Here is a 14,944-nt window from a genome sequence, read left to right on the forward strand (position 1 = left end):
GATGCTCTGTGTTAAAGGATCAGTGGATCTGTGTTCGATTACTCCACCTAGGCTGCATTGTCGAGCACAGATCCACTGAGAAACTTGCTGTTTCAGCAACATTTAAATTAAAAACTGCATTTTGAGGTTAAACAAACGTTCACAATTAATTTAAATAAGTTACAAGTTAAAAAGGGCATGGAATTTTCTCTATTTTGCATCGAAAAAATATTGAATCATGAGACTAAAGCATTGAACCGAATCGTGAATTTTCTCTATCGTTTATATATTATGTATAGTCAACTTTTGACCCCAAGTTTGCAAATTAAGAAGTCTTTGAGCCACTWTTTTTTTCTTTTGGATGGCTTTTATTCTATCAAAGTCTGGTTCTGGAATCGTGCAGCCCCGCAAACAGAGACCTGAACCAGCTCAGAACACTCAAATGGGATTTGGCTCTGGAGCCGGGACGGTCCGGGGTCAAACAGACCAGTCCAAGTCCAGGCTTGGAATGCTTGCAGCTGAATTAGAGTCCAAATATGTAAACCCACAGGCTGTGACACGAGGAGAGAAAGTGAATGAATGTGGTCACACACACAAAAAAGAACTCTTTATTTATATTATTCTGCAATATTGTTTTTCTTTCCACATCCATGCCAGAAAGCAAAAATGCGTGTGTGTGTGTGTGTGTGAGAGAGAGAGAGCGAGAGAGAGAGAGAGGTGACGTGTAACCAGGAGGGAGGGTCCTCTCAGTCCAATTCATTCCGGGCACCACGTGTCCTCAGAGCGTGGGAAAGAGGCGAGCTTTTCTTCCCAGCAAAGAAAAAGCGTGGATCAAATAACACGGTGCTGCAGCGCCGAGCTCAGGCTCTGCAGAGATGCAGAGCTGCGACCACCCGGACCACGGACGGGACCAGGGAGCTTTCACTTCGTTCAGAAAGCCCATAAAGACACATTTAAGAGGGGAAAGTTGGTCAAATGTGCACGGTGGAACGCCAAGTGTTTGTGTTTGGGTTTCAGGCTGAAAAGTGTCGTAAATCTTAATCAGAGGAGAGAACTTCAGATGCAATAAAGAGCTGGTTTGAGGGTTTTGGCATCTTTTCTACAACGTTACCCCCCCCCCCCCCACACACACACACACCTTTTTCTTCTGCTGCCAAAATCAGTCAATCAGTTTATCAGCTTGTTTTCCCCCAAATTACAGCGCTGCACTCAGTGATCCCTGATTTAATCCCTTAAACGACAGAATATTTACATTAATCTTATAAAAATACTAAACTTTTTATAAAATCTCATCATTAATGTTTAAATGTTAACATTAATTCAAAATGTTAAAGTTCCTCTTGTTATTTTTTTAAGTGTTGAGTCTTTTGTTTATTTTTCTTCACAAATCAAACCTCATTAAAACACATTGAAAGTGGTTAAAATGTTAATATTATTAACTGCTTTAAATTAAATCACTGATCCTTCAGAGTTTTGCTTGAGTTAGAAAATAAATGTTAATGACTAAATGTTTTCTGGCTCGTTTTACTGTTTTTACGACTCATTTCACTTAAAGACATGTTAAAACCGAGTCCTATTAGAAATTAAATAAATAATCAAACACAAAAAAGACATTTTGTATTAAAATCAACCTTATCAGCAACAGCTCTTTAAACACATTTTGTTTAAAAACTGTTGTAGTGATTTTAGGTTTAAATGTTTTTAAAGAGCGTTGGTTTGACATAAAAAATAGTAAATAAAACAAAAACAAACCCTACGATGTTGAAGGGTGCATGATCTTTAAATACAAATTCCTGTTATTAATGCCTCAAAGACATTTTTTAAAATATAATAACATTTGATTTTTTATAGCTATTATTTATGAAAAAGGACTTAACTAAAACTGGTCCAAATTAAGGTCAATAAATGTTCTGCTTAATAACGCAAAAGTTACATTTAAGAGAAAATAAATTATCCTTAATTATAAMAAATTGCTTGATTTATCCAAACAACGATTCAGTGCACCTCTGCTGCTGCTTCATTCCTAAAGAACACATTTTCCTCCAAACAACCAATGACTTTAACGCTCTTAAAAGAAAAGGAATGCAAGTGCATGAAGAGTGCGTCAAAGAGCAACTTTTATCCCATAATTTGTCGTAGTAAAAACAACCGAACTGTTCGGTTTGCAGCTCGTTAATTTAGTGATCCAAGAAGTTCTAATTACACTCATTAAACACTTTCACACCCTCCGTTTGGTTATTTATGACGTACAATTTGTGCGTGCCCGACACATAAAAACAACCTTATTGCATAATTGCTATGATTTCATTATAATTGCTATAATCATCATTATTTACCTGTGTGAAAAAAGGAAGGAGAAACTAAAACTGTCTAATAATAACACTTTCTCTGTTAGTTGTTGAATATTTTGGTTAAACCTAAAATTCAAAGTTTAATGACTAAGTATGGCTCGAATGACACCGATTCTCAGACCTCCTCCTGCAGCTGTTGTGCTTTAAACTGAGTAACTAAAAACTCATTTACTTCAGAGATTCGCAGTAAGAAGCTCCTGAATTGTGGCATTTTTTTTTTTTTTGATACTCAGAAAAAAAAGAGGGAACATCTGGCTACGGTTAGAGATCCCTGCATTTTACGAGTGTAGACTTCTGCTCCACAAAATTATCTGGAAAACACTAGAAAATTCTTAATTGTTAGAAAATTTCATTGTTGGATCTCTTTGAGGCCTGACCCCAGATTCCCCGCAGACACACAAACTGAGTGTGGGATTAGCGAACGGAGGAGGAAGACGTCTGAGAGAATGAAAGCGGGTTCTGTTGGAATGCGCCGGTTTGGAGACGTGACCGGTCCTCCAGCCCGAGGACAGAAAAACCCTCGGTGCTAAAGTTACACCTGACAGACATCAGGGTGGCTTCGATGATCTCAATCTGTCCACTCAGTCCTGCAACCATCTGCTCCCTGACTTTGAGAAACATCAAAAAGTCTAAAGAACATCTGCTGAAAAACAACTTAATAATTCTCTCAGCTCAACAATGAAATGTCTGTTTATTAACACATTGGGTAAAAATTGAAACTCATTAAAATGTGCCGACAGGAAAAGAAAAAAAAAAACACATATAATTACATATCTTAACTTTAAAAAAACATCTGTTTGATATGACCACAGATCAAATCAATTCAAGTAAAAAGACTTCGTTAAGATTTAACTATAAATTTCAAAAGAGCCCAATTCAAACCATTAAACATCAAAAAAGAGATTTTTGGTTCATCTGCCAAAGCAAACTTGAACATTTGTGAGCAGCTCAGTTGGTTGAGATTCCTGTACTGAAATAAACAAATTAGAACTTTTATAAACTCATTTCATTTCCACAAAATGAATCTGCTAACAAAACAAGGGTTTGAAAGTGACACTCAGCACCTAAAGGTAGAGCTGTTAACCTACACAAAGACGCCGGATGAGGCTAATTCTTGGTTTACATGTTGAGGATTTGAAAATATGAATGTGGTAAAAAAAAAGAAAAAAAAAGAACTGCCTGTTCTCAAACATCAGACCTGGAGTTAACAGCTTTCTCTGTTTATGAGCAGATGGACTGTGACAAACAGGTTTCTCTCTCTAAATAGGAAACCCTTATAAACGTGACCATATTTATTATTCCAAAACATAAATATAGACAGAAACAGATCCATCTAATTTGTCACTGCGAACTAAAATGGTAAACTAACACCTTTCTGTGCTTTTTAACTTGACAGGTGGTGCAAATAAAGTGAATTTCTCTGACTGCTGAAAGGTTTGTGGCTGTTCCAGAGTGAAGCGTAACAACTCCACACCCGTCAGTGGCTCAGAGGGAACGGCTCTGCAGCTGAGCTCCTGTCCTCATCTGTTACGTGCAAAACCTCCTGAAACAAGGAGAGCACGCGGCCAAAGTGCGAGCCTTCCCAGAACACCTTGCCACATCTGGTGCAGACGTAGAACAGCGATATCCTCTGCAGCAGGGCGGGGGGCACGGCGTGCAGCTGGATGGGCGACCCCCCGGGAAAGGTCAGGGTGTCGCGGTCCAGGCCTGAAAGGGAGGCCCAGCGACACTGAGTGGCATACCTGGGGGGGTCAGGGGTCACGCCGGGGGTCAGCGTGTCATCGAGCTGCTGCTCTTCCTGTTGGCAGGGTTCCTCGTGTGTCTGCTCGCTGCTGTCCTGCAAAAACCCTGCGAACAAAAACATTAACATCTTTACTCTTTACGGGATTGATCACTGATTACAGATCCAAGCTTGCAGACAAATCCTCATCACAAACGTCAAAACAGCAACACACCTTTCTCCTTCAGCATCCTGACCATGTCTGCTCGAGGGATCGCCACGTACTGATCGCTGTTACATGCCTGAACAAAGAAAAAAAACTTTAACAAAGCTTTACTGGATGAAAGCAGTTTAAACAAAATCAGCAGACACTAAAAGATTGTTGACTTATAAAAGGTGAGACGCCACAGTTGTGTTATTCTTTCTTTTAATCTCATTTTGGAATAGATTAAAAACAACACCCCAAACACGAGTTTTCTTCGTCTATAAAAGGGGCGCTCAAACATTTTCTCTTAGGACCAAAATTAAAATGGATCTGAGGGCTGCAGGTCCAAATGCAATAATAAAATAAATGAAATGAAAATACTTGTTAAGTAAAGTTGTTTTATTTTTTAAAACTAAGCTAGCAGCTAGTGCGGTGGCCCACATTTTTTTGTTTGTTATTCTTTTGTTAGCTAACAGATATTCTGTTTGCAGAATATCTGACGTACACTCGAGCAGCAAAGACTCATGGGACATAAATTAAAATTTGAGTTTTTGTGGTCTTATGAAATGTGCAAATCTAGATGTGTGCTTAAATCTAATCTAAATGTGTCATGTAGTTACTTTTATTTTATGTTTAATTTTTATGTAATTCAAATATAAAGTAATACCATGACTTAAGACTATCTGCACTACAGTTGGACCAATGAATGACAAAGTGGGGATATAATGTTTCTACATAAAACAGGAGATTACAACCTAGCAGCCACGACAACTGCTAGTGGGCCAAATTAAATGGCTTGGTGGGCCAATTTTGGCCCAGGGGCCCCACTTTGGGCACCTCTAAAATCTAATACGACCAGAACATTTTAAGGATATGTTTTTTATTTCTACATTCAAGCATAAAATTGGCAGAAAAATAATACTAGTTCCTTTTACTTTCCTGGCACATTTATGCTTCTGTCTTGTACTATTTGACCTATTTTATTCATATTAATTCTTTTAAACTTCATTTAGTTAAAAAAGTATTTTTCAATATTTTATCTTTCAGAAAAAAAATATTAACAGACACTTAGAGCAATGCTTGAGAAATTACACAGAAATATTCCAAAAATAGTAGTATTTCAGTTTTTAAATAATACTGAACTAGTTTCTTTTAACTATACACATTAAAAAAAAATTGTAGACTAAATACAGGCATACAAAAAAAAATCCTAGAAGAAATCAAAATTCTGTCATTTCAAAATAAGACCAATTATTAAACAGATTTATTGGTCTTATTTTGAAATGACAGAGCTTTTATTTCAAAATTTAAGCAATTTAACTTCACAGAAAAGGTTTTAACATTTTTCTAGTAATTGGTTATAAAAATAATATAAAACTCTCCACTTCAGTGGCTCATTTTATTCTCAAAGCACAGACTTTCAGTGAGCTGGAACAAATTTTCTGGGAAAGATTTTATCAGCAAGTTTGTCTTTTCTTAATAAAAAATAGAAAAAAGGCGTACAGACTTGTGTTCAACCAATCAAAAACAGGCTTAAAGAGTCCGTTCACTTGTGCTGACCCATTCACAACTTGAGCAATGACATTTTCCCTGCGCTGCTGCTTTGGTGTGAAGGAGGCATAGATGTTCCTCACAGATCCAGTCTGGGTGTGAGAGTGTGAGTGAAAACAGCCTTTTACGCCTCAGTCATTTTCACACATACTTGTTGTCCCGTCCTCCTCTGCGGTAATGGTCTCTCTGGTGGGACATTAGTGACCTCTTGCCTGCCGGCCCCTAACATGAACACGCACTTGTCTATAAGCCATCCTGACAGCACTTGAGTGCTAAAAGCCTTGTCAACAGACCTGTGCTCCACCCAGTAAACAGCATTCCTTAAGCGGGCTGTAAATCAAACTCCGCTCACGAGAAAAGATCCTGAACCAGCTCACTTAAGCCTTGTCACTCTTTACCTGGGAAAAAAACATGAACCAGGAGCAAGTCTGAAGCCTACACCCACCTAAGACAAAGCAGGTCGTCTCCTGTGTGTGTGTACATGCAGAGTAGTGTTTACCTCTGCGGTGACTGGGGTCAGGACATGAGAACGCTGCAGCAGACTGTGGAGCTGTGGGAATAGCAGGGGTGTCTTGTCTTTCATTTCTCCCTCAGTTCAGCCACATTTTTCTTATCAGTCTTACATCAAACGCACAAAAACTCAACCTGACAGACAAAACACTTGACAACTTCTCTGCACAGCAGCGAGATAGAAATCGTGTGCGTGCACACGGCTCGCGCGTCTGACTGCGGCGACGGCCAGAAAAACAGGTGAGCTATTTGCTCGGCTCAAAGTTTTCCCAGATTTGAGCGTGCCACAACCTGCTCTGAACTCTCAAGGCTAAAGGCACAGACAGGCAGACACACAAACACACACCTCAACTCAAATACGCAACTTGGACCAAAATCATTTTTCAAAAACAGCAACGACGCCACAAATACCTTGCAGAGAATAAGTCAGCTAGAAGTCCGGTGAGTCTCATTCAAACAAATAACAAATTACAGATTATTAAAAAGATAAAACATGTTTGTGAACTGTGTTTTTTTATTTCACAGCACTACTTAGGTAGAGGAGTTTCCAAGCATGAAGCTGCTATGTTTTGTTTTGAACACCTGTGCTCCAGGTGAACGTCTCTTCTGTTTCATACAGAGCCAGCCAGTTGTACAGTACAGTAGATTTCATCTGCAGAATATTCACTAATTACTAAAGTTTATAAATCAATAATTCTGTTCTGTGGGTTTCTCAGCTGCTTTGTTACTACATGAGGTGTTATATGGTGCAGAGGATATTTCATGATAAAAATATAATTGGATGCAGTCAAGACTAACTATGGTGCTCACTGTGTAAATAGAAAACAAAATAAGGATAATGGTAGTTTCAGTAATGATCTCAGGTATAGTTCAGGTTTAAGTCTGGTTTTCAGTGTTCTACCTTTATTTAAAGGGATCCAAGATTAGTTGTAACATTAGACTTTATTTGATAAACATATATTTTAACTGTAAAATAAAAACTGTAAAAATACTGTAAGCTGTTTAGTTTTGTAAATTTTTAAAAATATATTTTAACACGGATGGAGAAATTTTATTTACCCACAAAGCATTTTGGTTAAATGATGACGTGGATTGGTCCTTGGTGCGAGGCTGCTAGCGAGCTATATCCACCCTGAAGGTTAATCTTGGACAATATCTGATGATCGACTCTTTTAAATGAAACCAGAGAGCGTTGACAGAGAGGAGAAGGTAGAAATGACTCAGCCTGTAACTGAAAATATAGATGGAGGACAACAGAGCTGCTTCATGGAAGAAGAACCTCAGCTTAGCCTGTTAGCCTCTGCGCTAGCACCAATGCTATATTGCCTTAAATGTATTAGCTCAGTGCTAGCACGACAAACAAGCTAAACTGAGGTCCTCCATCCATATTTTCAGGAGTCATTTTTGCGTTCTCCTCTCTGTCATGTGGATGGAGGACCTCAGTGACGAGAGGAGAATGTGTAGCTCTGAGCTAATACATATATATGGTGATAGCGTTGGAGCTAACGCTAAAGCTAACAGGCTAAGCTGAGGTTCTTCTTCCATGAAGCAGCTCTGTTTTCGTCCATCTATATTTTCAGTTACAGGCTGAGTCATTTCTACCTTCTCCTCTCTGTCAATGCTCTCTGGTTTCATTTAAAAGAGTCGATCATCAGATTTTGTCCAAGATTAACCTTCAGGGTGGATATAGCTCGCTAGCAGCCTCGCACCAAGGACCTATCCATGTCATCATTTACCCAGAATGCTTTGTGTGTAAATAAAATGGCTTTGTCCATGTAAAATATTTTTAAACTTTTAGTTTAAAAATGATAAAACATCCTACAGTATTTTTACAGTCTTTATTTTACAGTTAAAATATATGTTTATTAAATAAAGTCTAATGTTACAACTAATCATGGATCCCGTTAAYGTTTTATTAATCCCAAGAATTTAATAAAATGCTCTTTAAATGGATGCAAAATGCAGAGTTTTGAGAGGATCATTTACAAAATTTTCTGGGGGAGTATACCTGGGACCCCCCTAGAACTGCTTCACTCCACAGCWGCTCATTAACATGAACAGGTGTTCCTCGTTGCTGCCAGCAGATGTTGGCAGGTATGAGGTCGACTTCTGGTATTTTGTTTCAAATGTTCATATGTCTTAACTATTTTATCTGGACAATTGGTTCATGAATATAAAAACAATAAAAAAACTAAATAATTTAATCTGGTATGTGATGATGAGCTAGAGTCAGCCTTGAACACTGAGACCATCATTACTAATTTTCTAGTTTTGCTCCACCATCCTGGTAATTTTGGTTATTTGTACCAGTCAGTAAAGATTTGCTAGTTTTATTTTAACCATGTGTAGCCCAGGATTCTGCAGCTGTGCAGATAACATGTTCTCAATTACAAATCTGACCCAAAAATCTAACTATATTTCTTTTAAACAGGCAACCAACAGGACAGTTTTGTCACCGTCTGGACTAGGATGTGAAACCATAGTCCCTGTTTACATGTGAACCACCTCTGGAAACGTTAGAGATTTCCACATGTTGATTGTGAAATAGTTGCTTGATTACATGATAATTCTGTGCACGTTAAATCCACTGTGATTTTTATATTCCAAAAGGCACTTGTGTCCAACTTTAGCTTTAAGCTTCTGTTTTGCTCATTTTAGCTACAACTTATTTRACTTCTAATCTTGGCGTAGTCATTTGATTCTCAGAATGCACACTGAAGTTGAACAGAAAAGGAAATTTTTCTAGTTTAATGAATGTTATGTGGTCAGAACGTTCATAAACTACACCAATAAATACACAAATACATAAATGAAATTTAAAAAATAAAACATTTAACTTTTTGTAAAAGAATCAGGTGTAAAATCGTCTCACTGTTTGTTTGTTCTGTCAGCGTTTTTATTTAAAGGCTTCTTCCCGAGCTGACACTGAACGCTTCTCGCAGCGACAACAAAAGCTGTCTAATGAGTGATACTGTGTCTCAAAGGATGGGAGGTGGTGGAAAAAGAGGAGAAGGGATGCGGGGAGTAGAAGGAGGAGGTAGGAAAAGGAGGGGGATGGGTTATCCCCCCCCCAACGTGCTCGAACACACACGCACAAATTGCACTGAGTCAGTGCACTGTAGGCTGCTCCCATGGGAAAATCCAAGACCAATCTCACAAGGCGGCGCTTTTTTTTGGGTCACGTGTTTGAAGCAGCCAGTTGGGCTCCGGTAAACGGATTCAAATTGTGGTAAGTCAGGTAAAGGGCAGCGTGGGAACTGGAGAGAAGTGCGAGAGGGGAGCAAGAACCGAATCTAGAAGCCCTGTGAAAATGCCTTTTGTCTGCRTCTATGCAAATTTCAGGTTCAGGTAAAGGTTAAGCAACTAACCAAAGAAAGAAGCTGCGGTTTAAAGAATAAAACCTTTTTTTAATACAACTGCACTTCAGGAAAGCACAGGAAAACACTTAAAAAAACTACTTTGAAAAATATATTTTACATTTTTTACATTTAGCCAGCTCCCCTTGACACGATCACATGAATCTGCCATAACATTATGACTACCACCAGCAGGTGCAATGTGATGCTTTGTGCAATGTTATGCAAGGAAACGATTCCTGGCATCTAAGTAGATGTTGTAGTTTGACACAGTGTTGCTGAGGGAGCAACCCTCTTCATAGAAATATTATTCCTTGACAGCAATGGCCCCTTTCAGCAGGATAATGTGCCTAGATAGATGACAAACGTGGTTCAGGAAAAGTTTAATAAACCTGTGTTTGAGATGCTCAATCTGATCAGACATCTTTGGCCTGTGGTGGATAAACAAACACACACACACACAGGGTCTACATCACAATTTAAGTTTCTAAARAACCCTCAACCAAACTTAATGTCCCAAAGTTTCTTCAGGTCAGACCTGGTTGTGTAAGTGAAAAAACAAAAAAGAAACAACTCTGCCAGGTCAAAGAGAAATCAACTATAACCCCTATTTTAGCTCTGTACAGTACAAACAAAAAGGTAAAATGCAACAAAACTGGAACATTCCCACCTGGAACAGACCGTGTGAACAAGGCGAGTGCAAGTGAAATGACGTGAGGAAGTATTTTGTTCTGCACTTTGGGGAAAATGATGAGTAAGGATCAGGTAGTTGGAAAAAGTATTCACATGCTCTGTTCTCCCACACTGTTTTTAAAAGTACTGTTTGTGGGAAAGAGGTATGAGTAATTTTTCCAAACTTATATTAAAAAGTAACTGGAAGTAAGAAATACTTAAACTAGTCCGGACAATATGCTATATTGAAATTTTGATTAATGTTTTGAGAATGGTGTTTTAAGACAATCCACTTCGACCTCGGCCCCACTCAGACTAGTCTTTCGCTCATTAATCTGGTCAAAATTAAATTATAACTCCATAAAGTGAGGTCATCTAAAGAGCTGTTTTCAAGAGGTAATCATTAACATTTCCACAGAATCCAAAAGATCTGAACTATTTCTTAAAAGGGGACATTTCAGGCAAAATCCACTATTTTAGCTGCTAAATGCATTTTGTTGTGTAATGCTTAATATTTCTGAGAAAGACTTATCGGTATTTCAACTGAATTTAAACCTCATGGAGACAGATAATAGATGGTAACACCCTTCTATCAAACTACACTGGGAGCTGCAAGGGGGCGAGGTATGAAGCGCCTCGGTTGGATTTAAAGACACAGCCTCAAAACGAGTTAATCTAAGACACACCTCAGAAAAGGGGTGAAAGAGGGGCTTGTGGAGTTACAATAAGAAGAAATTCAGACCAAAGCATTGAAGTTCCACTTTATTTGGACCCCAACTGAAGGATTTAAATGTGAAAAAGAAGGATTTAAAAACATGATCTACTTTAAAGGTCAATGACATGTCAACGTGAAAAACACTTTCATGCTGAAAGCAGGTAAAATACTTTATTTAGTATAAATCATAAACTTTTAAGTTGGCATTCCATGGGATTATTTGTCAGCTTGTGTTGAAACACGAAGGAGACAAAGTCATTACTAAATGAATGTACTTTCCCACAGCATCCTGAGGGTATCTGGCCAGCATCTCAGCCCGACAGTCTGAGGTAATTACCAACTCTGTTAACTAACCACTAACACCTGACAGCAAACTTGGACCACAGCTAAGCCTGTCTGGGCTTGACATCACACACACATAYACACACCTTCCTCTGCCGCTCCTCTACTCACGCAYATACACGTGTCGATCAGGCGTTTGAAAAATGAAAAACTTACATGCAGCTCTTACAAAACAGCACACCCGTTGCTGACTCATGCTCTCCTCACTCATTCCACTTGAATGAAGGGCAAATTAAAGGTATGGTACGTCTTTCCAGCTGCTCTCAGTAATAAAAAMCAGAACATAATTGTCAGTTGTTCTTCTGAGCTTGAGCTCTCTGCGTTTATGCAATATGCATAACACATTTTTAAGTCAGTTGTGATAAATATTTTACATTTTAGTCATTTTATTATCTCCCACTACCGAAAGGAGAATGGTAGAAGTCAATGTTTTCGCCTGAAGATGTGTAAAATATTTATCTGGCTTTTATTAAAAATCTAAAGTAGATGTTGAAGGACATTTGAGAACACAAATGTAACTTTAATCTCATTTTCCACTTTTTACATTTAAATACACAAATTATTTGAATTAATGCAAAATGAGTCATGCTCATAAGCTGCAGGCTGCTTCCTTTTTTATATATTCGAAACAAAAACATTCATTTATACTATATCTTCCAGTAGACTTTTCTTACATCACACTTTTTGACAGTACCAGAGCATAAGTCACACAAACACTCCCTGTTGTACGTTACAAGTGTGAAAATGCAACATTGTCCTCACCAGATTAGATTAGGGTCTGAGTGGAAGAATAGATGTGAAACTTGCTTTGTGTTTAAAGAATAGTAACCACTTCTCAGAGTTTTTTTCCTCAGATACTATATTTGTTGTTTTGTTTGTTTCATCTGTTGATTTTAAAACCTAATAATCAGCTATTCAACCAAACCTATGTTTCAGTTTATTCACATTTAAATATTTATTATAAAAAATATACTAAGAGGGATGTAGTGTCAATGGTTTATGACATGAAATCAGTATTTTTTTTAAAGAAATTTACAACATCCATGTCTTAACATTCCTCACTTTATTGTTCATGCATTGTAATGGATTTATCCTTTTCAAAATAAACATCTCTAAATGTGTATTGATGTTGTGTATTCTACTAGCCTGGCCCTTGCCTTCCTACGCAGTTCTGCTCAATTCTAGTTTCCTTTCACAAAGCAAAGCGTAGGACAAGGGGCAGGTTTTTACCAGGCTAGTATTCTACCTTTGAACTMGCATAAGTATATCCTTATATTAGTTTATAAAAAGAGGATATAGTAATGTTAAGATGAACAAACTTTACTAAATATGTATTTCTTTCCTGAGAATTTATTTACAATCAGTGAATCATTAGTTGTCACAAAAGACAGGGGCATTTTCATGTTTTATAACACNTTATAACACTATGAAGTGAAATATTTTAACATTTTTAACTTTTATTATCTCCTACCTCCCTAACTTTTTAAATGTTTGTTTTACCACAATTTTCACCTCTGCGTATTTCTCCCCTTCTGTCTGCCCTCCCAGTCCACCAAGGGTAATGAAGAAGATAATGGTCCAGATCCTGGTAGATAACAGTCTGCTCATGACACAAAAAGAACTATTGCTTTCCCTTGACTGGACACAGTCAGTTCATTCTGTTTTTTTTTTTTTTTTTTTACAAACTCAGCCTTCAACCTCAACTTCTAACGCTCGCTCAATCTCCAGTCGAACCTTTGTCTTCTCTCTTCTATGTGTCTTTCGTAAAGCTCAATCTACCCCCCTCCCAGTGTTTTCTTCAGTTTCCTTTCTCTGGTCGTCCCTCACCTCTAACCTCTGTCTTTCTTCCCTTCCCAAAGTACTTCTTTTTTCTCTTCATGAGACGCCAGATAGCCGAGGCTGCTTTAAACTAAACAGCTCAGGAAACCCGGGCTGAAAAGGTCTGTTGACAATGCCGCTCACTGGGAAATATATTTCAAGTGGAGTAAAAGCAGCTCTTTTAAGAAAATAGATTAAACCATTAACTGGTCTGAACTGAAAATTTGCTTTGAAAATTTTACAGATAGAACAAACACCAACCAAACAAAAATTATTCYACTTTAAATACTTTATTTTGATTCATTTTTATGTTTTTATTTTAACTGAGCAGAAATGTTTTAAACGAAAATATGGCMCTTCTTCAAAGGAACATAGTATGATATTTAAAAAAATGCTATTTTTCTTGATGGGAAAGAGTAAATACAATAAGCTAAATGCCAAATGTTTGATTTTTATTTATCGGACTGCGTTTCTTTGCTTGTTGCACACGCATGGTTTCGTGGTGCAGTCAAACTGAAAATAAAGATGACTGATTCAAATATAGAGCAGCCATGAGACAGTCAGCTGGCATTTCTCTCATTTTCTGAAGCTGTGCGAGTGCACCAAATGATCTATACAATGGGACTTTTCACATGCCTACACACAGTAAATACACTAAAAATTTCCCACGCTTTCACTTCAGCCTATCAACCCGTCATTACAACATCCACAGCTTTCATAGACATGCGCTAACACTTCTCAAACTGTCACTACACCCACACACAACTGAAATTCCACCCACTGAATCTATCAACCTCAGCTCGCTCTGTGTGCACATGCCTCGTCATGGGAGAGCCACCAGCAGATTCCTTTGCTCAACGTTTATCATTGCTGCCGCATATTTCACAGTTCCAGCCCTCTTTTTCACCCCTTTTCCTTTTTTTATCTCTTCCTGATGCACAGGCACGCAGGGAATGTTATTGTAATGCAGAGTGATTCATCCAGGACTGTAAATATTGACAATGAGGGCTGCTGTGAGAGAACAGAGGAGATATGACTCTCCCACAAGTTTTTTTTTTTTTTGACAGTGACATGTGTCAATGCTCAAGAGTGGAACACCACCAAATCATGCCAAAGTGTGAGAGAGAGAACTGTAAAATGGAAAGGCCATGTCACACTATAACATTTTAGACAGCTCATGGAAATTAGTTAGAATTTGAAGATGTGTACACGGAAGATGAATTTTAAAAAATAATAAACTGGAAACCCTTTTGGATGTATACACTGCAATGAGTAATTTAGGATATTTAAAAATACATTACCTTCAAACATCCAATTACATTTTGTTAAAAGAGTAAGTTGTTACAATTTGAAGGGGATTGGAATGTTTGTCAAACCTAAAATTAGWACCAGTTTGAAGGAACGGAGTACTTCAGTCCAGGGAATTAAATTATGGAATAATCTGGAGGATAACGTTAAAAAAGACAGATCAATGYGTATATTTAAGAAAATGATAAAGGTAAATCTGTTGGAGAAATATGAATGAGAATAATGCATGAATTGTTACTCGAGAAGGAATTAAACCTTTATTGTTTTTTCTTTCTTTTTTTTTGGGTACGTTGTAATTTGAAGATTTTTTTGATTGAATTAATTTAAGAAAAAGGGGCAGAAATCATAAGATTCTTTTCTTCTTCTGCTACCTTTCATTTAATTTGATTTGTTTTTTTGTTGTATGTTGAATTTATG

At 37.6% G+C, this 14,944-nt stretch overlaps 1 protein-coding gene across 1 annotated transcript in view; it reads right to left on the minus strand.

Annotated features, from left to right (window-relative positions):
- Positions 1 to 3,002: 3,002 nt before the first annotated feature.
- exd3 (exonuclease 3'-5' domain containing 3) overlaps positions 3,003 to 14,944 on the minus strand; it is a 51,622-nt gene continuing 39,680 nt past the window's right edge. Inside the window, exons 20-21 of the mRNA XM_014003886.1 lie at positions 4,286 to 4,352; positions 3,003 to 4,178 (exon numbers count right to left, since the gene is read on the minus strand). Coding sequence (XP_013859340.1) covers positions 3,808 to 4,178; positions 4,286 to 4,352 — 438 coding nt within the window. The 3' untranslated portion in view covers positions 3,003 to 3,807. The remainder of the gene's footprint in view (positions 4,179 to 4,285; positions 4,353 to 14,944) is intronic.

The sequence above is a fragment of the Austrofundulus limnaeus genome, unplaced genomic scaffold (genome assembly GCF_001266775.1).
Source record: "Austrofundulus limnaeus strain Quisiro unplaced genomic scaffold, Austrofundulus_limnaeus-1.0 Scaffold20, whole genome shotgun sequence".
Taxonomy (NCBI): domain Eukaryota; kingdom Metazoa; phylum Chordata; class Actinopteri; order Cyprinodontiformes; family Rivulidae; genus Austrofundulus; species Austrofundulus limnaeus.